Below are 22358 nucleotides of genomic sequence, written 5' to 3' on the forward strand. Positions count from 1 at the left end.
CATAGTAAAAGAGTGCAGGTACTAGACTGGCCTGCCTGTAGTCCAGACCTGTCTCCCATTGAAAATGTGTGGTGCAATATGAAGCCTAAAATACCACAACGGAGAGCCCGGACTGTTGAACAACTTAAGCTGTACATCAAGCAAGAATGGGAAAGAATTCCACCTGAAAAGCTTCAAAAATTGGTCTCCTCAGTTACCGAGTGTTGTTAAAAGGAAAGGCCGTGTAACACAGTGGTAAAAATGTTATAATTTTTTTTTTTGCCATATTACTTTGATTATAATGCTTTTGTTATTTTCATATGCACATCCAATTTCTGCTTGAGGTCCATGAAATAGTGTTTTTATCTACAATAATGTTTATCCTACAAAGGAAATCATTTTGTGTGTTTTTTATATAAAAATTGGTAAAAATATTTTAGTATAAATATTTTTTGTATATAGAAATAACCGTGATAAGAAATGTTCATACCATGACTTACCTAATATATAAATAATAGTCACTATACATGCAGTCGGCTTTCAGCCCTCGACCAACTTTTTAGCCCAATGCGGCCCACAAGTCAAAAAGTTTGGACACCCCTGTTGTAGATAATCCTCTGTATGTTCAGGCTCAAAAATGTAAGGTTCTGGATCATCATTTGTCCCAAAGTAGTCGTTGTTGTCTCTAATAACGTCTGCCATTGTTGTTGTTAAAAGAAATAGTGAACGCTGGGATGCTGTAAAATAAACACGCCGCTGTATTTTTTAAATGAGCAAAATATGTAAATATTACAAGTTATTATAAATGGGCCTGTCACTACATTAAATATATACTTACAGCATATATAAAAACGTTAATGGAGGTCATTGGAAGTTTTTAAGAGAGCTTTATAGCATACTTGCCAACCTTGAGACCTCCGATTTCGGGAGGTGGGGGTGGGGGGCGTGGTCGGGGTGGGGGCGTGGTTGGGGGCGGGGCTAAGAGGGGAGGAGTATATTTACAGCTAGAATTCACCAAGTCAAGTATTTCATATATATATATATATATATATATATATATATATATATATAAGAAATACTTGACTTTCAGTGAATTCTAGCTGTATATATATTTATTTTATTATATATATATATATATATATATATATATATATATATATATATATATATATATATATATACACATACATACAATATATATATATATAAATAAAAGAAATACTTGAATTTCAGTGTTCATTTATTTACACATATACACACACATAACACTCATCTACTCATTGTTGAGTTAAGGGTTGAATTGTCTATTCCTGTTCTATTCTCTGTCACTATTTTTCTAACCATGCTGAACACCCTTCCGCAGGTACCCAGAAAGGTTTCGAGTACCACCAGAGAAACTGAATCTCTGAAGACAGTATAAAAATCTGTGTTAAAGGTGTACAAATACTGTTTGTATAATAAGCATGTTATTTTTTTACAAATGAGGGTTAAGAGTTCAGTACTAAAAAAAAAAAAAAGAATGTGGCTTAAGTACAGTTTTTTAATTGAGCTGCTGCATTTTTTGGTTGGGTTGTTTATTTATTTTGAGTAACTTCTATACATTTCTAAAAGGGGAATAATGTAATAGAGTTATCTATGTTTGTCTGTTGCCATCTCCTGGTGAATGTTGGCTATAGCGTACTGGGGTTACTTTTTGGTTGGCCAACGATTTATGTGGTGTTGCGCACCTGACGTCACTCAGGTCCGCATGGAGCTGGAGGGGGCGTGGCTTCCAGCTCCGCCTGAATTTCGGGAGAAAATTTGTCCCGGGAGGTTTTCGGGAGAGGCGCTGAATTTCGGGAGTCTCCCGGAAAATCCGGGAGGGTTGGCAAGTATGCTTTATAGGTGGAATAGAGCGAATCTCATTACCTCCATTGTTAGCTGGCTTTTGCTAGCGTTTATTTACGAGTTAGAATGCATAAAAAAAGAAAAACGTGTGTTTGTCTCACATCATGTCTGTGAATGATAGGCAAAATTCCCCAAAAGTTGCAGTTCCCTTTTCAAACAATGATGCCTAATGCAAATACAGTACAGTATATTACCTGGACCCTCCTTGTTCTTCACAGGTGTGCTGCATAGCGAGCCATCCTGAGGGTTGCAGCTGTCGACACGATCACAGTGGTTCTAGACAGCAACACGCAAGTCATATTAGCAAGCTCGGTTGCTACAATGAAGTAAGAACAGCTCTCCTCTTGCCTTGTAGTCACAGCCATTTACTGCATACTATTTCCAAAGTGTGCACAGCCATCATAAACAAACTGAATTCCTAAAGGCCTCAGCGGTTAAAAAAAAAAAGTGACAAACGCAGCGTTAAAACATAGTTCACATACCTTGCAGTCTTCATCCTCATAGCCAGTCAGGTCTGTTTTACTGCAGGGCGACTATGGGAAACAGGAAGCGGCGTCAAATCAATCATTTACTTCCATACTATCCATATTGTGTGAAGGAGTGAGAATAAAGTGCTCTTTACATGTTGTACATTGGGTGTACTGATGCTTCTTCTGAGATGACGTCCCTTGGCAGCCACCGCCTCTTTTACCGTCACAGCCTGCAGACATTTTTTATTTTGGATTAATTTTTTGAGATAGTAAGGGGACTTCAGTGTTATAGCAGTAGAGGGTAAAATAAAGAGTAATGAATAAATATAAGATTAAACTATTTGCCCTTTTCTGGGCCCATTTATGAGGTAAAGTGCAAGTTATAACTGGTATTTTATATGCAACAGACAGCAAGGAGTACATAGATTGATTCTTCTAAAAATAAAAAATGTTTGTGCTGTTTTGGTGGTAATTATCTTACTGTGACTCTCCTTGTCCTTTTTCTGCTGTTTGAGGCACGCTTAAGTTACTTAAAAAACTGCAAAGTAAATGTGACTGTATAACAATTTTATGATGCATTCCTGTCATTTTCTCAACTGCATTTTTTTAGTGGTATGGCATTTATTAGGGATGGGGCTTTTATTTGTGCGAATGCATCAATTATTTGTTCTCAATACAGTATATTGAATTAAACCAGTATGTATTTTGAATACCTACAGCAATAATGATTGTTATTGCTACAAATTATTGTCACGATACCATAATTTCAGTAGTCGATACCAATACCCAGAGCCGGCCCAAGGCATAAGCGTACTAAGCGCTTGCTTAGGGCCCCGCGGCCACCAGGGGGCCCCCAAAAGCAATTAACAAAAATTTATTATTTTTTATTTTTTGCATGTACAAGTCTGACTGATGATTTCTAAATGATCAAAGATATATTATTGTACAAAAACACAATTTTAGGTCAACAGAGTGCTGCTGCTGATCTAGGCCTAGTGATTCTTCCTGCCTCTCTTTAAATGTAAAACTGCCTCTGCTGCACCTGTGACGTTTGCCGCCCGCCGTGCAATGCCAGTGCGCACTGGGCATCAAAAGCGCAGATAGAGGCAAAACAATGTCACAAAAAAGGACATATCCTTCAGGTGCAGAAAAAAGGAAGAAGAAGAAAGTGGAAGAGGAGAAAAAATGCCATGATAAAGGTATGTTTGCATGACTTGGTAATAAAAAGTTTATCAAAGAGATTTGTAGCTGTAATTAGCTTTAGCTAGGTGACGTTAGCTAGCTAGCAATATGTTTTTAGCATCAGGTGCTAGCAATATGTTTTTAGCATCAGGTTACTAGTGAGATATGTTGTTTGCACAAATTGTTTGCAGCAGAGCACGGTAATTTATTTGAGTAAAATAAACATTATTTTTTACATCAACTCATAAGTTATGTGAAACTTCCCCAGGAGCATTGTTAAAATACTTTGGAGGCACAGAATCAGCCCAGAGCCAGTCCACATCCTCAGGCTCAACTGTGAGTGATGAATCAGGTGAGGAAAAGACTGTCACAGTATACATTTAATTTCTTAGTATAAACATTACACTTGAAGGGAAATTAATATAGTCAAAGTATCTCATTAATATGTGTGCCTATATGTATGTATGTATGTATTTCATCTTAGGTCCATCTCCATCCTCTACAGTGCTCTCTCACACACCTCCACCCTCTGTGCCCACTGTCCCCTCCATGTCTGAAACCACAGCTGATTTATCTAGTAAGTTAACTGCAAAACACCCTTTGTAATTGCTCATTGTACTGCAGAACATTCTGAGATTAATAATTATGTCCAACAGTGCAATTTAATGACCTTATAGGTCCTTCTTTTTTAGTCATTGTCTTTCTTTGGTCACTTCCTCAGCAACTTCCACCACAACGTCCCCTTCACACCATGGACCATCATCAGCTCCGCCAGTTGACCCAGCTGAGTGGCCTTCTTTCCTCTCAGATTCAGACAGGACTGAGCAGGTGATCAGAGGACCACTGTCTATTAAGGAGAACTTTTCATTCCCCAAACGGCATGATGGCCGAAGTTTTCATTATCATTATACCTACAGACAGCTAGTCAATGGAGAAAAAGTCAAGCGTAGCTGGCTGACTTATTCAAGAAGTGAAGATGCAGTCTATTGCTTTTGCTGCAAATTATTTTCCAAAAAGTCCTAAAAACTGGCAGCCGAGGGACAGCTGGATTGGGTCAACATAGGTGCACTGCTGAAACAGCATGAAAACAGTGAAGATCATTGTAGCAACATGGTGAAATGGAAGGAATTTCCCTTGCGTCTTTCAAAGGGGAAAACTATTGAGAATTTAACTTCAGTAGACTGCGCTCTCTTTGTACAAAGTAAACATTAAATATGAACAATTAACTAAAAATATAAACTAGTAATTAAAGACTAATATGTACAAGACTGATGAGACAAGATGACACTTTTACCGTAAATGCAAAGCTTTATCACTTGGACTGTTCAACCCCAGGCCACTCTTGTAGCTGAATGTTTTCTACATTTTAAGATTAGGAACCATATGTGGCACTCTGGACATCATTCGTTCATTCATTGGTATTATTTATGTTATAAACTGGGCCACCCCCATATCTTTATAAATGACATGTCATTTGTAAAGACATGCCAGGCTGACAATAGGATAATGTAAACAACACTGCCAGAGCCGCAATGAGTTTATAGTAGGTGTGTGAATGATCAATCAATATTATTGGCAGAAATAGAGGGCCCCAAAATCAAATTTTGCTTAGGGCCCCATGGAGGCTTGGGCCGGCACTGCCAATACCTATGAGATTCCGCGATTCTCGCTACTTATTCGATACCATGATCAAAAGAAAAAAATACTAAACCCATGTACTTTTAAATTCACTACTTAAAGGCAGTTTAAAAGTTTTTAATACCACTGTGCTTCAACAACTTTTTACACAGAATTCAAATATTAGTAGAAGCTGGCAAGAGGTAACTATACATTCCAAAAAGAACAGCAGTGTTCTATAGCCTGCCAGTATGTCGAAACAAACAATATTGTGCTTAATATAATAATATGCTCATAAATAACAACAATAGTCGACTATTGTACATTCTTAAAAAGAACAGCAGTGGTGTGGAGCCTTCAAGTACATAGGACAAACAATATTGTTAATATCATTTCAATATGGCGACATCATCATGTCATTTGTCATTTGGCTAATAAGAAGGCTAAAATATACATTTAGAGACAAATCTTTTGAGTTTTTATTTGTTAGTATCAAACATTTCAGCCTTTTTCTCATTACTTTATACAAAACCCAAAAGTGAAGTTGGCACATTGTGTAAATCGTAATTAAAAACTGAATACAATGATTTGCAAATCCTTTTCAACCTATTGTATATTCAATTGAAAACACTGAAAAGACAAGATACTTAAAGTTCGAACTGAGAGACTTTGTTTTTTTTTTTGCAAATAATAGCTCATTTGGAATTTGATGAATGCAACATGTTTCAAAAAACCTGGCACAAGTGGCAAAAAAGACTGAGAAAGTTGAGCAATGCTCATCAAACACTTAATTGGAACATCCCACAGTTGAACAGGCTAACTGGGTACAGGTGGGTGCCATGATTGGGTATAAAAGCAGCTTCCATGAAATGCTCAGTCAATCACAAACAAGGATGGGTTGAGGGTCACCACTTTGTGAACAAATGCGTAAGCAAATTGTCAAACAGTTTAAGAACAACATTTCTCAACCAGCTATTGCAAGGAATTTAGGGATTTCACCATCTACGGTTCGTAATATCATCAAAAGGTTCCGAAAATCTGGAGAAATCACTGTACGTAAGCGGCAAGGCTGAAAACCAACATTGAATGCCCGTGAATTTTGATCCCTCAGGCAGTAATGCATCAAGAACCGACATCAGTGTGTAAAGGATATAACCACATAGGCTCAGGAACACTTCAGAAAACCACTATCAGTAACTACAGTTTGTCGCTACATCTGTAAGTGCAAGTTAAAACTCTACTATGCAAAGCAAAAGCCATTGATCAACAACACCCAGAAACGCCGCCGGCTTCGCTGGGCCCGAGCTCATCCAAAATGGACTGATGCTAAGTGGAAAAGTGTCCTGTGGTCTGACAAGTCCGCAATTCAAATTGTTTTTGGAAACTGTGGACGTTGTGTCCTCAGGAACAAAGAGGAAAAGAACCATCCGGATTGTTATAGGCGCAAAGTTCAAAAGCCAGCATCTGTGATGGTATGGGGGTGTATTAGTGCCCAAGGCATGGGTAACTTACACATCTGTGAAGGCACCATTAATGCTGAAAGGTACATACAGGTTTTGGAGCAAAATATGTTGTCATCCAAGCAACGTTACCATGGACGCCCCTGCTTATTTCAGCAAGACAATGCCAAGCCACGTGTTACAACAGCGTGGCTTCATAGTAAAAGAGTGCGGGTACTAGACTGGCCTGCCTTTAGTCCAAACCTGTCTCCCATTGAAAATGTGTGGCGCATTATGAAGCCTAAAATACCACAACGGAGACCCCCAGACTGTTGAATAACTTAAGCTGTACATCAAGCAAGAATGGGAAATAATTCCAACTGAAGAGCTTCAAAAATTGGTCTCCTCAATTCCCAAACGTTTACTGACTGTCAGAGGTGGGACCAAGTCATTGCTTTGCAAGTCACAAGTAAGTCTCAAGGCTTTGCCCTCAAGTCTTGAGTCAAGTCCCGAGTCAAGTCCAAAGTCAAGACTGGAAAGTCTCAAGTCAAGTCCCAAGTCCTGCATTTTGAGTTTCGAGTCCTTTCAAGTCGTTTTAACCACAGACTAATGTATTTACACAGATTGTGTATACTTTTAAAACGCTGTATTTATTTATTAAAACAAGTGCATTTGAAATTGCAGGGAGAAAGATAGTGGTGACATTGCACTTCAAAATAGCACTATTAACCAGTCATTTTAAACATGTAACTCATTCCTTTACAGAATAAACACATTCGAAAAAACAAGTGCAACTGTACTTATTTGCACCAAAGTGTTAACATTGTATTTCCATGGCATATTGCATTGTAACTAGTTCCACAGCAGTTTCTATCCTGTTCTTACCTTATCTCATTGATCTCATCTCATACTGTATGTGTGTTGATGTGTGCGTACACATGAAAAACATAACAAATACATGAACATAACAATGAACAGAGTTGTACTTTTTAGGTGTCAGGGCCCTATGCAATATGTACACATATTCTTAATATAGTATACATTTTAACTGACCTTTATTTGACTATGTTTGTCTTTTTGTAGGTGGCTAAAATACGCGGTGCTGCTGACCGCCGTCTAACGTTACGTTACTGTGTGTGATACATTGACTAACGTAATGTTACTGTGTGTGATACATTGACTAACGTAACGTTATGTGTAGGTACCTCATGCAACACTGCTTAAAAAAAATCACTTGACAAAAAGTATGAATAAGGTAGCGAACTGCAGTGGACGCAACAGATTGCGGTGTTTGCAACGACGTTATAACCATAGACATCTTATAAGTAGACGCAGCATTGGTTGCTGTGACGTGAGCAATTTGGCCGCCATCTTGAAGTGGTGATGATGAGCCGGTGAGCAGCCTAAACTGACAGTTGACAGGTAGAAAACAAAGATGGTGTTCAGCGTTTTCCTGCTCAAATGAGCGGACTGTTGAAAATAGGAATCGGGGGATTACTTTTCACAAGTACGATTTAACATTAACGTACTATTGGTTGTATTTTATGAAAATAATATTACCACAGAGTTGAGAAGGAGCAAAGATCTTCAATATTTGTATGTGAAAATCACAAAGAAATCTTCTGGGGGAGGATGACGCCCTACAAACTTTCAGCCCCACCTAAAACAAAATTCACCAGCCGCCACTGATTATGATGCATTCTCATTTTAGGCAAAGTATAAGACAATACTTTCTTAACAGTATAATTGTAACCAGGAATAAGTCTTCAAGTAACAATATTCAAATACTAACATTGTTGGGTAAAACAGAATTTGATTTTATTCTGAATCCAGTGAAACAGATTGGTGGTTTTAGCTGATATAAAGACTTTCAGGTGTTTATATATGTTTAAGTATTTGGCAGACGCTTTTATCCAAAGCGACTTACATAAAAAAATACATATAAAACAATCACTGCAAACATTATCATTTAAGGGAAGAATGTAATAAAAAATATCAATACAAAGTGTCAAGACAGAATAAACTCTGCTGCTGAAGCAACAGAGATACAGTATATAGGTCCCTAAGATATATAGATATCTAATGTATTCATACATTGTTTATGTAGGATATACGCATGTATATATAACCTAATCATATTGTTTCTTCACCTTAAAAATAGTTTACCGTTTTTTTCCCCCTTCTCTGGGATTATATTCCCAGTTTTGATCTCGGACGTCTGGTCACTTATAGCGTATAAGAATATTCTATTACTGTTAAGCAAACTATGAATAATAAAACACGCCAAAACATGTGTCTGTTATCATAGCTACACGTATGACAAAAAAGGGGGTGAAAATCAGTGGTATTCAGTGAGGTAAAATGAATTAAATGCGCTGACAATTCATTGCTCCTGCCAAATGAATTGCACTGAGTGGAGCGGATCACCACTCCAAGATGGCGGCCACGCGTCTCGTCTGCGCCTGTAGGCAGTAGCGCTCCATGCTGCGTCTACTTATAAGATGTCTATGGTTATAACGTTAGCAGTGAGTTTACAGCCTCACTGATTTAACTACACAGCAAATAAAAGTCACGTTACTTAGCCAATAAACGTTATCTTACATTCAAAACTTACCCTTCTTTGTGCAACTTCAAATGTCGAACGAAGTTGGAAGTTGTTGCGTCTCCGTCTGTAATATTCGAACTGCGTGATTTGCATACGGCAATTCGTTTTTTGTTGACCAAGTCGTAGTTTTTATACCCGAACGAAACCAACTTTAACATAATTGTTTCTCACTGGCACTTTGTTGGACAACTCTTGTTCATTGGTTGTCCTGCAATTTGATTGGATGAATGCTGTGTGATGAAAACAACATAGATCTAATTTGATTGGCTATTGTACTGAGAGCACACCAGCTGACAGGAACAACCCGCTAATCGACACAGACGAAGAAAATGAAAAATACGGAGCGCTCCCAAATAACCTTTTAAGCTTTGGATTTTGGGGAAAGTGGCAAGTCATGTCAAGTCAAAAGGCTCAAGTCCAAGTGAAGTCACAAGTCATTGATGTTAAAGTCTAAGTCGAGTTGCAAGTCTCTTTACATTTTGTCAAGTCGAGTCTAAAGTCATCAAATTCATGACTGGAGTCTGACTCGAGTCCAAGTCATGTGACTCGAGTCCACACCTCTGCTGACTGTTGTTAAAAGGAAAGGCCATGTAACACAGTGGTAAAAATGCCCCTGTGACAACTTTTTTGCAATGTGTTGCTGCCATTAAATTCTAAGTTAATGATTATTTGCAAAAAAAAAAAAAAAACGTTTCTCAGTCCGAACATTAAATATCTTGTTTTTGCAGTCTATTCAATTGAATGTAAGTTGAAAAAGATTTGCAAATCATTGTATTCTGTTTTTATTTACGATTTACACAACGTGCCAACTTCACTGGTTTTGGGTTTTGTATATGGAAACACTGGGTAATTTTTTTCAAGACAGCAGGCATTAGACAGGGCCGGAATCCCTACTTATATATCTTGTATGAAATTGTGCTTTAAATTAAAACTGTCCTAAAGGTACTTTGTTATTGTGAAATAATAAGATATTCAAATAATACAGTATGCCTAATAGCTGGCTGGCAACTAGCGTGCTAATTGCTAGCTGGAAACCAGTATGCTACTCACTAGCTAGCAACTAGTACACTAATTGCTAGCTGGCCACTAGCATGCTAATCGCCAGCTGGCAGCTAGGTCATCTACTCATTAGCTGGCAACTAGCTCGCTAATTGCTTGAATCATAACATGAATATATAAATAAATATAATTTTTCATACTCACTGACTTTTCTAAACTACACTACAGTGTGTTGGAATTTTAATGTGTATCAAAATAAAATTTAATGTGTGGAAAAATTACGGAGGGAATATGGAGAAAGATTTTTGAAAAGTCTAATCAATCAAAAATGTCACAACCTTCCTGCGGACCCTCTGTTGAAGAACTCTGTTGTACAGTATTTGGTAATGACTATAGTGAAAAAAGCAGGTATTGATATATTCTGTTTACTGGTATCAAAATATTGATACTTTTGACAAACCTAGTTACCAGTATAGCGGAATACAATGTTCAGAAAGAATGAATCAGGGTTTGAAATACTACTAGAGTTATTTCTTGATGACGTCTACACGGTACCTGTCGTAGCCTCTCTAAACTCAGGATGTTCTCCACTTGCAGAACTCCTCGAGTGTATTTCTCGATGTAAGTTTCTCCATCCTGAGTCTCCTCGCTGTCTGCACGAGCAGCCATGAGGGCCAAGGTCTCTCTTTCTTCCTGCTCCTCCGAGGCCTGACATTAAAGGGGTTTATAAGGAAAGGCTGCTTTGATAGTAAATCGAATAAACAAGAGAGCATGTTTTACCTTTGGTATGTTGGACACAATTTCATAGGTCACACCACAAGAGTAAAGTGTGTTTTTGAGGGACATTCTCCTTTTGAGGCTCTGTGTGAAGCTCTGTGCATACAAAGAGTCTCAGAACTAAATCACGTACTATGTAATAATTCACCTTATACAGACCTGTTTGTTGTAGATGTTGACAGCCAGCCTCTTGCGGAGGACCAGCTCCATAGAGGCGGGGTGGCTGAGCTGCACTGTGGCTTTGAGGATCATGTAGATGCGCTCGTGTGGAGATGTGATCCGGTTGAGGTGTACGGAATCGTGGATGGATGAGTCCCAGGAGCACAGTGCAGACACCTGGACAAAGTTAAAGTTAAAGTTAAAGTCCCAACAATAGTCACACACACACTAGGTGTGGTGAAATTATCCTCTGCATTTGACCCATCCCCATGTTCACCCCCTGGAAGGTGAGGGAAGCAGTGAGCAGCAGCAGTGGCCGCGCTCAGGAATCATTTGGTGATTTAACCTCCCAATTCCAACCCTTGATGGTAAGTGTCAAGCAGGGAGGCAATGGGTCCAATTTTTATAGTCTCGGCCAAGGTTTGAACTCATGACCTTCCAGTCTCAGGCCGGACACTCTAACCACAAAGCCACTGAGCAATACATCAATTGTCTTTATAAATACAGAAATTGTACAATCTTGCAGAAATGAATGTAGTGCAAGTGAGCTGCACACTTCCATTTTTGGACAAAAGAGGTCAGTAGACCCAAAGTCACTGCTCACCTCTTCATCACTATGCCTGATGATAGGCAGATAGAAGAACTGGCTTCCATGCTCTTTGGGAAGGATAGAGTTAACACCTGCAGCATGTGGGCCTGTCAGCTGCTCATTCACAGTCAGATTATCAGCTGGTGGAGACAAAACACAATTAGTCTGATACAGAACAGCATACTGTAAAATCAGTGCAAACATATTTCGTGACACCTTGAAAAAGATCACTTTTAGTGATTTGTTTTTAGTGTGCAAATTCCTGTTAAAGCTGTTTTCTCTCAAACACGTTCCCTTTAAATGTCCCCATTAAGCAAGTTTTATCTAGAGCTGATATGGCTCTCACCGTTCAAATCCAGGAAGAGTACTGGAATGTGAGCCTCCAAACCAGCAGGTGGGGTCCTACAAGCAGTTGAAGAACAAGGAAAGAGAAATTCAATGTACAGCAAATACTCCAATTAATGTCAATTTAACTGTCTGATTAGTGCACTGGTTCTCAATTATTATCTGTCACGCCCCCCCAAGGGACAATTTTATTCATGCTCCCCTAAAATGAATGTTTCTTTTTTTAATCAAGATATTGTTAAAATAGTTGTTTACTAACAATAAAGATGCTATAAAGCTATTGCCTCTCACCCCCGTTACCCTGACACGTTACCCTGGACTTGTGCTTTGGGGGACATCCTGTCACGGCTGGTCCTACCACGCCGCGCCTTAGTTTGAGTTTCTGGGTATAGTTTTAGTTTGTGTTTTACGCTCTTATTTTGTGTTTTTTCACTTTCTGTTTACCCCTGTCCTGCAGCAGCTTTACACCTGCCTTGGAGCACTTTTCACCTCACCTTTTTCTGTTTGTAATTTGCACTATGTAAGTTGAGCTTGCGACACCATTCGGTTGTCGGGACATATTCACAGGACACTATAGACCAGAGGTCTCAAACTCAATTTACCTGGGGGACACTGGATGCAGAAACTGGGTGAGGCTGGGCCGCAAGAAAAGATTTCTTAAAAAAAATCTAAAATGCACTTTTTAATGAATTCACCTTCTTTGAATGGCTTTCCCGCCCTAGCAACCATCTCACTCACCATGTAGCTAGCTTTGACTGCTGCATCGCTCTTTTTGCTTGCTTTCTTGACGAAATCTTGTTGCCTCAGGAGACTGGTTTTAAAATTTGCAACCCGGTTCACTCTCTCATCTCCCTGGTATTTTGCATAGTCTTCAGCACGTCTAGTTGTATAATGACGTTTCAAATTGTATTCCTTGTGCACCGCAACTTTCTCTTTATCAACTACAGAAAAGAGCTATGAGGTGTGTGTGGGGGGGTTGAGGTGGGCGGGGTTGGGAGGAGGCGGGTTGGGGGTAGCGGGGGTGTTTTTGTAGCCAGGAAGAGTTAGGGCTGCAAAGGATTCTGGGTATTTGTTCTGTTGTGTTTATATTGTGTGACGGTGCTGATGTTCTCCCGAAATGTGTTTGTCATTCTTGTTTGGTGTGGGTTCACAGTGTGGCGCATATTTGTAACAGTGTTAAAAAATAAATCAAATAAAATATGACCACCCTCAGTGTGACATGTATGGCTGTTTCTCAAGTATGTCTTGCCATAAGTTGCTTGTGTCTGCAGAAGCTTCACCCATGTGTCTGGGCCGGCACGCTGTTAGTATGGAGACAAAGATGATGTGACAGTTTCTAGAGGACACTAAAGGCAATGTCATCACGGCAGGCCCTCGATATTGTCAAGAGCCTTATACCACACCGTGATTGGTAGCTTCCTTCAGCTCCTCACACAACGCTGTCAAGTGCCATTCATTTAAAACTCACGGACCGCACTAACATTAAACTGTCATATTAAGGTGGGGGCCGCAAAATAACGTCTCGCGGGCCGCAATTGGCCCGCGGGCCGCATATTTGAGACCCCTGCTATAGACGATTCTTTCCATGTTGAGCTCAATTACACAAGCCGTCTGCTCCACATTCCTTGTAAGTGTTTTTGCTGTGTTCCAGCATTTTGTTTTGTTTCCTTCATAGTCTGTCCAGTCAGAGCACTGCCCTGTTGCTCTCGCTTTTGTGTTTGTTTGTTTAATCATTAAATATATTTTCTTTACTACACACTGCCTCCTCGTTCGTCTGCAATCAGTACAACCTTCGACGTCTCCACGACGCATCGCTTGACAGAATGTCCTGACCATGTGATTTTGCAGACGATTACAACGACGAGGAATGTGAAAATATTTTTTGGGCTAAAATGGAGGCAGAGGCTTCGCGGTAAACCCCCCGAGGTACTAGAGACCATGATGTAGGGTCCAGATCGCGGTATGGTCCCAAAAGACTCTTTTTGGCCAAATCGCACGTCGCCATCGACGGCGGAAGTTGGCGTCGTCACGAAGCGCAGCTCTCCTCTAAGACGCTGTTGAAATATGAAAACCCAAATGGCAACCTTGCCGATCTTTTCATGTCCTGGGCACAACAGAGCCAGCCGTACCTGAGTGACCAGCCCCTCGAGCGCGCAGGAGAGCAAGTCAGCGGCGGGGGCGCTGGGACACGCTCCCGAAAGGTGACATTCCTCCCGGCTTCCCAAGGAACATTTGTTTGTACCAAACCATGTTTTAAGATGGGGCCAAGGGGGTTATTGAAATGATTACCATTTGAATATTGGATGACTTGTGGCTTTGTCCCAATTTGGATTCATGCGTAAGAATATGTTAGTTCAGTGTATGCATAATAATTTTGTCATAGAGGCAATTGGGGGCTATGTGTTGGCCCTAGTGGGCTGTGGGCCCTTAAAATTGTCATCTTTACCCGCTATACGACAACCCTGCTTGTACTGTTAATTAATAAAGTCATCAGCCCTATTAATGCTGGCTGAACAGTTCCGCACCGCTATTACAACATTAGTTCTGTTGCTGCCGTGTGGTACAATATTGTTATTAAATGACAATGTATATAAATGTATATAAATTAAAAATATATTTTGGAATTTGGATTAATCATGATTAATCACAGGTGATTACTTGCTTGCTTAATTAAAAATTAGCTTAAGAAAAGACCACAATACGTTTTAAAATTTTTTACTGGAATGTATGTCATTTATTTGCGCAAAACTTTTTAACAGTTTTATCTAAAGTTCTTTTAGGCTGTATTTGGAAGGGAAATTTGCCAGCGAGCACTCTTGTGGGAGTTGTTTCACTTTGTTTTTTACTGACGTACAGTATGCACTGATCACTGACCGTATAGTGGTTAAGGTAAAAGAGCTTGTACAGTCAAAATAGTTTGCATGATTAATCAGAAGTGTTTATGCAATAATTTTTTGTGATTAATCACATGAGTTAACTCGTTAATTTTGACAGCCCAAAAAAATCTATATTATAAAGAGTAAATAAATAAAATACATTAAAGTAATAAATAAAAATAAACAACCGTGTGGTCAAAGAGAGCTACATTTTCCTTTTCACTTTCTCATTATCAAAGTTACAAAATGTAGTAGTTGTATTAGCTACCATTAGGGCATTTACCAAAATGAATAAATATGTCATATAGTGGTAGAATAAAAATAAGAGTATACATATTTACCAGTCAGCAGGAGCTCCCGGGATGCCACTTGCAGGTGTGGGTACGAGCACTGCGTTTCTCTCCTCAGTAAGGCCGACCCATTGTTCCACCAGCCGGGCTTCACGCTCAACATCCTCCTCTGACTTCTCTGAAGGGAACGACATAGAAGGAGAAAGTTACCATAACAAACCAAAAGTCTGAGGATGACAATCAACACTACCTTTGCCATGTGAATATCAACGGCAGCCCACTAAACTATATATTTGGTTATAGGTGGGCTCACGTTACAAAATAACATGGTACTTAAGTCATGTTTGGTCCAACATGTAGGTGGTTTATCTGGAAGGTTTCAAACTCACCGTGCTTGTTGATGATCTTCTTGATCTGTTCATCAAGGTACTCTCGTCGTTTGATCAGAGCGTCTGACCATCGCTCTCTTACACAGCTCAAATCTTCTTCCTGGAAGCAGACATACAACAAAACCAGTGCCAGTTTGTCCAGTGCCAACGCCAGTGAGGAAACCAGCATGCCGTTAAGCGTTATCACACGAGGACAAAGGTGCACCTGATGGAAGGCTATATGCACTTCTCTAGACATTTGATGGATTAATTTTTTAATGCTTATTCTAATCATGGTCATGGCTGAGCTGGAGCCTATCATAGCTGACTTATGTGGAGAGGCAGGGTACACTCTGCACTGGTAACCAGTCAATCACAGGGCACATACAGTATAGTAAAACAGCTATACACAGTCATGAACAATTCAGAGTCTACAATTAAGCTAATTAATTAATTAACATGCATTCTTTTTTGGATTGTAGAAGGAAACCATGCAAGTACGAGGAGAACACTCAAACGGCACACGGAGGATTCAAACACAGCACCTCCTGGGTGTGAGGCAGACATGCCAACAACTTTTCCACCCATATTGCTGTGAAGCCCAACAAATGCTAAACAAATACTAGTAAAGAACTTCCACACTAAAATAATAATTAGGTTGTATTACCTGGCTTTAATGTTTTTACTATGCTCATGCTAAGCCCAATATGATTCATAAACTGGTCATTTTGAGTTACAGCTCATTTTTATTTGGTATTTCATGGCTAGTTAGAAATGAAATAGGTGGCATAATACTATAATATGGCCAACATCAGACAGTGGTTCTTAGTTATTTCCTGTCATGCTCTATTTGACCCTAAATACTGTACAATAGAAAAACAGATCATATTTATTTATCTGAACAAATTACTGTATATGTTGTGACCAAACATTCTGCATACAATAAATTGAAAATATTACAGAAAATAAATTATTACATAATTAGGGATGGGTACCGAAACTGGTACTTTTTTGGTAGCAACCGAATACCGCCGGTCCTACTGGGCACCGATTCACGTAAAAATGTGTGACGTCATGCCCGGTTGCGGACTCAACCGGCTTTTCGCACTTTGGCACTTGCCAATCACTCCAGCCGCACAGAGCGGACAAAGCCAAACTACCTCTATGTAATGTTGCAATTTTTAATGGAGCAAAGCAAGTGACTCAAAAAACGCTCCAATGTAAGTAAAATAAGGCTCCACATTTCAAAAAATGTCCTAGCTTGATGCTAGTATACATTTGCTTTGACATGGACATGCTACTGATTAACATTAGCAATTTTACATGGGGATTTCACCACCTCCATTTTTGTTAGTAAAAACTACAACTAAGATGCACGTTAAACAGCTTGTGTGTAACAAGTACAATACTTGCAGTATAAACACTTTTGAGGGCACAACAAAAAAACACACTATAAACTATCCATTACTGCTATCTCTGGTCTTGGACTTAATTGAAACTTAATGTCATACTTTCAAATGAGAAAGATAACACAAATGGACAACAGTTATCATACTCAGCTAATTTTTAAACGTTACAATAAAAAATAAGATTTTATTTTAAAAAACAATTAGTATTTATTGACACACAAAAATAACAAAAATTGGTACCCTTGAGTACCGGTATTGATTCCCTGATCCCAGTAATCGGTACCGTATCGGTTCAAATGTGAACCGTAGCCATCCCTATACATAATAAATCAATAAAACGAGTTCCAACAATTTCCAAGTTATGTTTATTACTATACCTCAATTCACAACCTTTACACAAGACAAGGCTGTTTGAAAAAAGTGCATATGAGTCACTGGAATGAATTTTACTTGCCTCTGACGCCTCTTTTGGATGTTCTTTTCATTCCTATCAGAAACATCTCTATCCCTTCTCCTGTTCCAGTGTGCTGCTTCTACTGGTTAAGTCAGAGCTCTGTTGCCATCTAGCTGAAGGCTTGTGTATCATTCATGAATGAAGACAATGATACTGAAGACACCCCCACTATTTGAGAATTACTTATATAAGATATTATGTGAAGAGATTAAAATTAATTTTAAAACTGTAATTGCTATTTTCATTTGTTTTGACATTTTGAAGAAAAGTTCAGTGCCCCAATACATACAATAGAGAGCGTTCACAGTTCATGGGGCCAGATTTGGCATCCACTTAAAATGCCAACTACGGCATCATTTATTGTGGCCCGCCACTTCACTCAAGGTGGCCCACTACATCATCAAAGTGGCCCTCCACATCTTTAAATATGAGTCTCCACATCACTTAACGTGGCCTACTACTTCATTTAAAATGGCCTGCCACATCATATACTGTGGCCCACTACATTTAATTAAATGTGGCCCAAAACATCATTTAAATTGGCCTACAACTATTATACTTTGGCCCTCCACTTCATTTAATTTGATCCTCCACATCATGTAATGTGGCCTGCTTTGTCATTTAAAGTTGCCCGCCACTTCATTTACTGTGGCCCTCCACATCATTAAAACTAGCCCTGCGTATCATTTAATGTGACCCTCCACGTCATTTAATATGGCCAAAAACATAATTAAATGGGTATGTCATTTAAAGTGGCCTGTCACTTCATTTACTGTTGCCCTCTACAACATTGAACGTGGCCCATAATATAGTTGATTGTGGCCCAAAACATTATTTAATGTGACCCGCCACTTCATTTAATGTGGACACCCTGACTTACAATGTCAAAACAAGTTATCCATCAATCTGTTAGTAAAACATATAATAATCAAAATCAATGGCCAATGCAAATTGTGTAACGAGGCTAATATTTGTTGATACTCATACAGATTCACTTTTATAAGCGGCACTCTAAGGGCAGCCATAATTGTGATGTGGCCCTCAATACAAACGAGTTTGATATCCCTGTTACAATAGATTAAATTATGCTTCAAGTTACTAGAATCTTACAAAAGATGGCATTTTAGTCAGATATATGAATCATTTTTAAAAGGTAAAACACATAAAAAATGACCATTACTCTCTATGTTTTGCCACTTTGTTGTGCCATTTCCACAATTATGAATTTATTTAAATTTAACATCTAAATCCCTAATTTGTTTGGGCCTAACAATACATGGCGGCACGCAGTAGCCACCCAGGATCCTTCCTGCACACCCTGAAGTAAAACTTTAATGACACCCTCAAAAGCCAACCGAAATACATCTTTGGAATCAGTGCACATCCACCATGCAAAGTTGTGTCAGCCATGCAGCATTCATGTAAGTACAGTATTGTAAGTATTGTTCAGTAGTGACAGCAAACAGTAGTGTTAGTGCATATACGCCTCAAGGCATATGATTGGCCAGCTGAGCTGCGTGTGGAGCTGTGTTAAGCCACAGAAGAATGGCCGTTGTGATATGTAATTACAGATGTTGCGTATTTTGTTTAATAAAGCAAAGTCGTTTTAGGGGGGAGAGGGACAGCCCTCGTCCTCCTCCCTTGCAGGCTTATCAGGCAAGGGGCGCCTTGTTGCAAACACACGATCCTTCATGCTGCGGGGTGCATTACAGCAGGATGAAGATACCTGATAACTATCCATATCGTCTTCCACCTCTCTCTGGCAGGAGAGAACACACTTTGTCAAATGTGTGTGCACGTGCATCTGTGTGTGTGTGTGTGGAAGAACTGCAGCTGACACCTGCAAGCAATTAACAGCTCAGTAATAATTAAGAAATGAAATATACTAACTCATGGAGCTTGTTTGTGTACTACTATGTTCTGTCTACAATTTATGATTAATGTGTTTTACAGACCTGGTAGGTATCAAGGGGTCTCTGCAGTTTGGAGGATCGCACCGTCACACAGCCGATAGACACACACAACAAGGCCTCCATCAGCAGAGGCAGGGTGCCTGAGTTCTGGACCGGCTTCACGCTAACATGAAGCCTCCTGGAGTGACCCTGTTTGAATAAATCATCAACTTTAACACAAGGCTATTACATGAGTCACAACCCTGTTACGGCTACTTCAAATACTGGGTACATTTTTCTGTTTTTCTCTGACCTGCCGCAGTTGGAAGACTCCTCCTGTGCTGATGTCTTTTCCAGGAAGCAGCTCCACGGCAGAGTATTCTCCCTGCTCATTCAGCTCCTGGATGGAGACCCACAGCTCGATCCTGCGAGACACTTCGCTCCACCTTCAGGGAATGTGCACCAAAATTAGAGAAGCTTTAAAGTCATCCCGTCTATCAGCACAAAGTCTATCTTTACCTGTCTCGGAGTGTTTGAGTCTTGGCTTCCAGTGCATCTAACTCCCACGGACGGCGTCCATTTTTAGCACAGCAGTGACCCCACACTTCTATCGCCAAGGCTCCGTCTGATATGAACTCCAAAAAGTCATCTGTCACATGAACAACATAGTCCTGTGCGGAACACAATAGTGAGTCCATTTAGGGCATTCAACATTTGACACCTGCAAAATCAATATACAACAAAATAATTGCTACACTGTATGTGATTTAAAAGGACGATTGGGAGTTTTAATGACAAATCGTCATCTGCAAGTTTGTACTGTTTTACTCCCTGATGAGCAAGAAACGTGAAAATAAACAGTCGTACCCACACCTACATTCAGATCTTTATAAAAGTTAAAGGCTTCTTGCTACATACAAATTATGTTGCACATAAATCCTGTTAACTAACAAACAGTGCCAAAGACAATACCATTAATTATTGCCTTTTTTTGCTTTGGAAGGGGTAATACATGCAATAATGACTACTGGTAGTGGTTAGTAAGAGGATTATATACATATTGGGTCGCACAAGAGTCAACAGAAGAGTGATCAACAACACCTCTGTTTTCGCTTTTAAGAAAGTTGCTCTTTATCAGGGCAAGCGTTAGCCAATAATGAACACACAATGAGGTTGACAAAGCAACAGAAGGGTGGATAAAACGTAAAAGGTGGATAAAACTTACATAGGGCAACTACTACTACTACAGGGAATAATAAATAGCAACTTAGGCTCCAGCACCCCCCGCGACCCCATAAGGGACAAGTGATAGAAAATGGATGGATGGAACTTTACATAGCGATAACCATGTAATTCTAACAACTATGCAAAACAGTGTCGCAAGGAATGATGGGAAGCTGGTATTCTCCAGCAATGTATAGCATTGATGGATTGATAGCATTAGTCTCACACTTGCTAATATTTTCATATGCAGAAATCAGCAAAGTGGGATACCCACATAAATGTGAGCTTTCCCACCGCTGTTATGTCTCTAATACAAACTCCAGAGCTGCAACATTTTGCAGGTTGGCTCATACTTAACAGCTTCATGAAAACAAGTTATGAATTGCTGGGAAGGTTTTATACATGTTATTTAAATTTGACAGATGTAGGCTCTTTTCTTAAGTTTACAAAAACATTGCATCTATTTTGAAACGTAGATATCTTTCGTCAATATGTGACCAAAATGTAATGCAAACATCAATGGAAGAATACAGTGGAACCTCAATTTATGAAACCCTGTAATTGCGACATTTTCATTTGCAAACTTTTAGATTGAGCCAATTATGCTTTTTTGTGCGAACCATGTCTCTGTGTACGAACACTTAATTTGGTCGTTCATTTTGTATCGCATGCAGAGCCCTACAAGTCACTTGCTGCACAGAACATTATTAATCACTCCTTAGTGTTTCATCGTGTGTCCCTTTTTTGTTTGTTTTTTTCCATTTTGTTGACTCAATATGGATCCCAAAAACTCAACAGACCAGCGTGGAAAGAAGGAGGGAATTGCTGTGGAGTTAAAAAAAAACACTATTTGCAAGGAGTAGATTAATGGCGCTCACAAGTACGGAAGAACTCACGAAACAGGTTTAGTAACACAGCAAATTTTAATTGTGATGAGACTGGACTTTTGTGGAAAAAAAATGCCAGAGCAGACTTATTTTACAGCGGAGGAAAAGACACTACCTCTTGTTCAGTTTGCCTATTTCAAAGTACATACACAAACCCACCACCCCCTTTCTTCTACCTCTGTCTTCTGCAGATGTTATTAATGTGGGTGGAATTTACTTTTTTAAATGTTTATTATTGTAGCAATACGATTGTTAATGTAAAGGATTTTTGTGATTTCTGATCGTTTGTGAGGGCACCAAAGGGACTTCTGTATGTGTGCACGTGCAGGCAGAGCAGTGTATACAGCAAGGTTCATCATTTTTTGGCTTGTTGATAAAGAGAAAGTTGATCCATCCCCACCGTGTTATGTTTGTTTGATAAACAGTACTGTATAGCACTTGATTTTGTGTTCAAAGTGTACAAAACCTTCAGTAAAATATGGACTTTTTTTGAGACTGGAACCCATTATTTATATTTACATTGTTTCTTATGGAGAAATTTGCTTCACTATGCAATTTTTTCCATTCACAAACCTCGTTCAGGAACGAATTAAGTTTGTAAATTGAGGTTCCACTGTAATAGCAATCATAAAATACGAACCAACATGCTAATAAAGACATAAGCTTACAGTAATAGTTCATATCTTTCTTACCTTACAGTGGTCAAACTGGACTGGAAACTGTGTATCTGGGCTCAGAGAGGACGGCCTGTCTGGGCTCACCATTGGAGGAGCCACTGTGGGCTCGCCATGTTCCCAGAAAGTGTACTGACAGAAGACAAAGTTGGACAGGTTGGGAGGCAGCCCTGTTGCCTCCCTGATGCGAACCTGCAGCACAGACAACACACAGGATGAAGCCTCAGCACATATCC

At 39.4% G+C, this 22358-nt stretch overlaps 1 protein-coding gene across 5 annotated transcripts in view; it reads right to left on the minus strand.

The window, feature by feature from the left end:
• kif13a (kinesin family member 13A) overlaps positions 1 to 22358 on the minus strand; it is a 111592-nt gene that overhangs the window by 11151 nt on the left and 78083 nt on the right. For 4 of the 5 annotated variants that reach the window (XM_061953888.1, XM_061953903.1, XM_061953880.1 and 1 more), the window contains exons 22-36: positions 22141 to 22314; positions 19857 to 20008; positions 19651 to 19783; positions 19401 to 19547; positions 19172 to 19204; positions 15604 to 15703; positions 15266 to 15392; positions 12050 to 12105; positions 11719 to 11843; positions 11115 to 11291; positions 10959 to 11051; positions 10734 to 10886; positions 2489 to 2566; positions 2349 to 2399; positions 2061 to 2142 (exon numbers count right to left, since the gene is read on the minus strand). In XM_061953888.1, the coding sequence (XP_061809872.1) occupies positions 2061 to 2142; positions 2349 to 2399; positions 2489 to 2566; positions 10734 to 10886; positions 10959 to 11051; positions 11115 to 11291; positions 11719 to 11843; positions 12050 to 12105; positions 15266 to 15392; positions 15604 to 15703; positions 19172 to 19204; positions 19401 to 19547; positions 19651 to 19783; positions 19857 to 20008; positions 22141 to 22314 (1681 nt within the window). The remainder of the gene's footprint in view (positions 1 to 2060; positions 2143 to 2348; positions 2400 to 2488; positions 2567 to 10733; positions 10887 to 10958; positions 11052 to 11114; positions 11292 to 11718; positions 11844 to 12049; positions 12106 to 15265; positions 15393 to 15603; positions 15704 to 19171; positions 19205 to 19400; positions 19548 to 19650; positions 19784 to 19856; positions 20009 to 22140; positions 22315 to 22358) is intronic. The other variant, XM_061953896.1, reaches the window with a different exon arrangement.

The sequence above is a fragment of the Nerophis lumbriciformis genome, linkage group LG04 (genome assembly GCF_033978685.3).
Source record: "Nerophis lumbriciformis linkage group LG04, RoL_Nlum_v2.1, whole genome shotgun sequence".
In the NCBI taxonomy this organism is placed as follows: Eukaryota; Metazoa; Chordata; class Actinopteri; order Syngnathiformes; family Syngnathidae; genus Nerophis; species Nerophis lumbriciformis.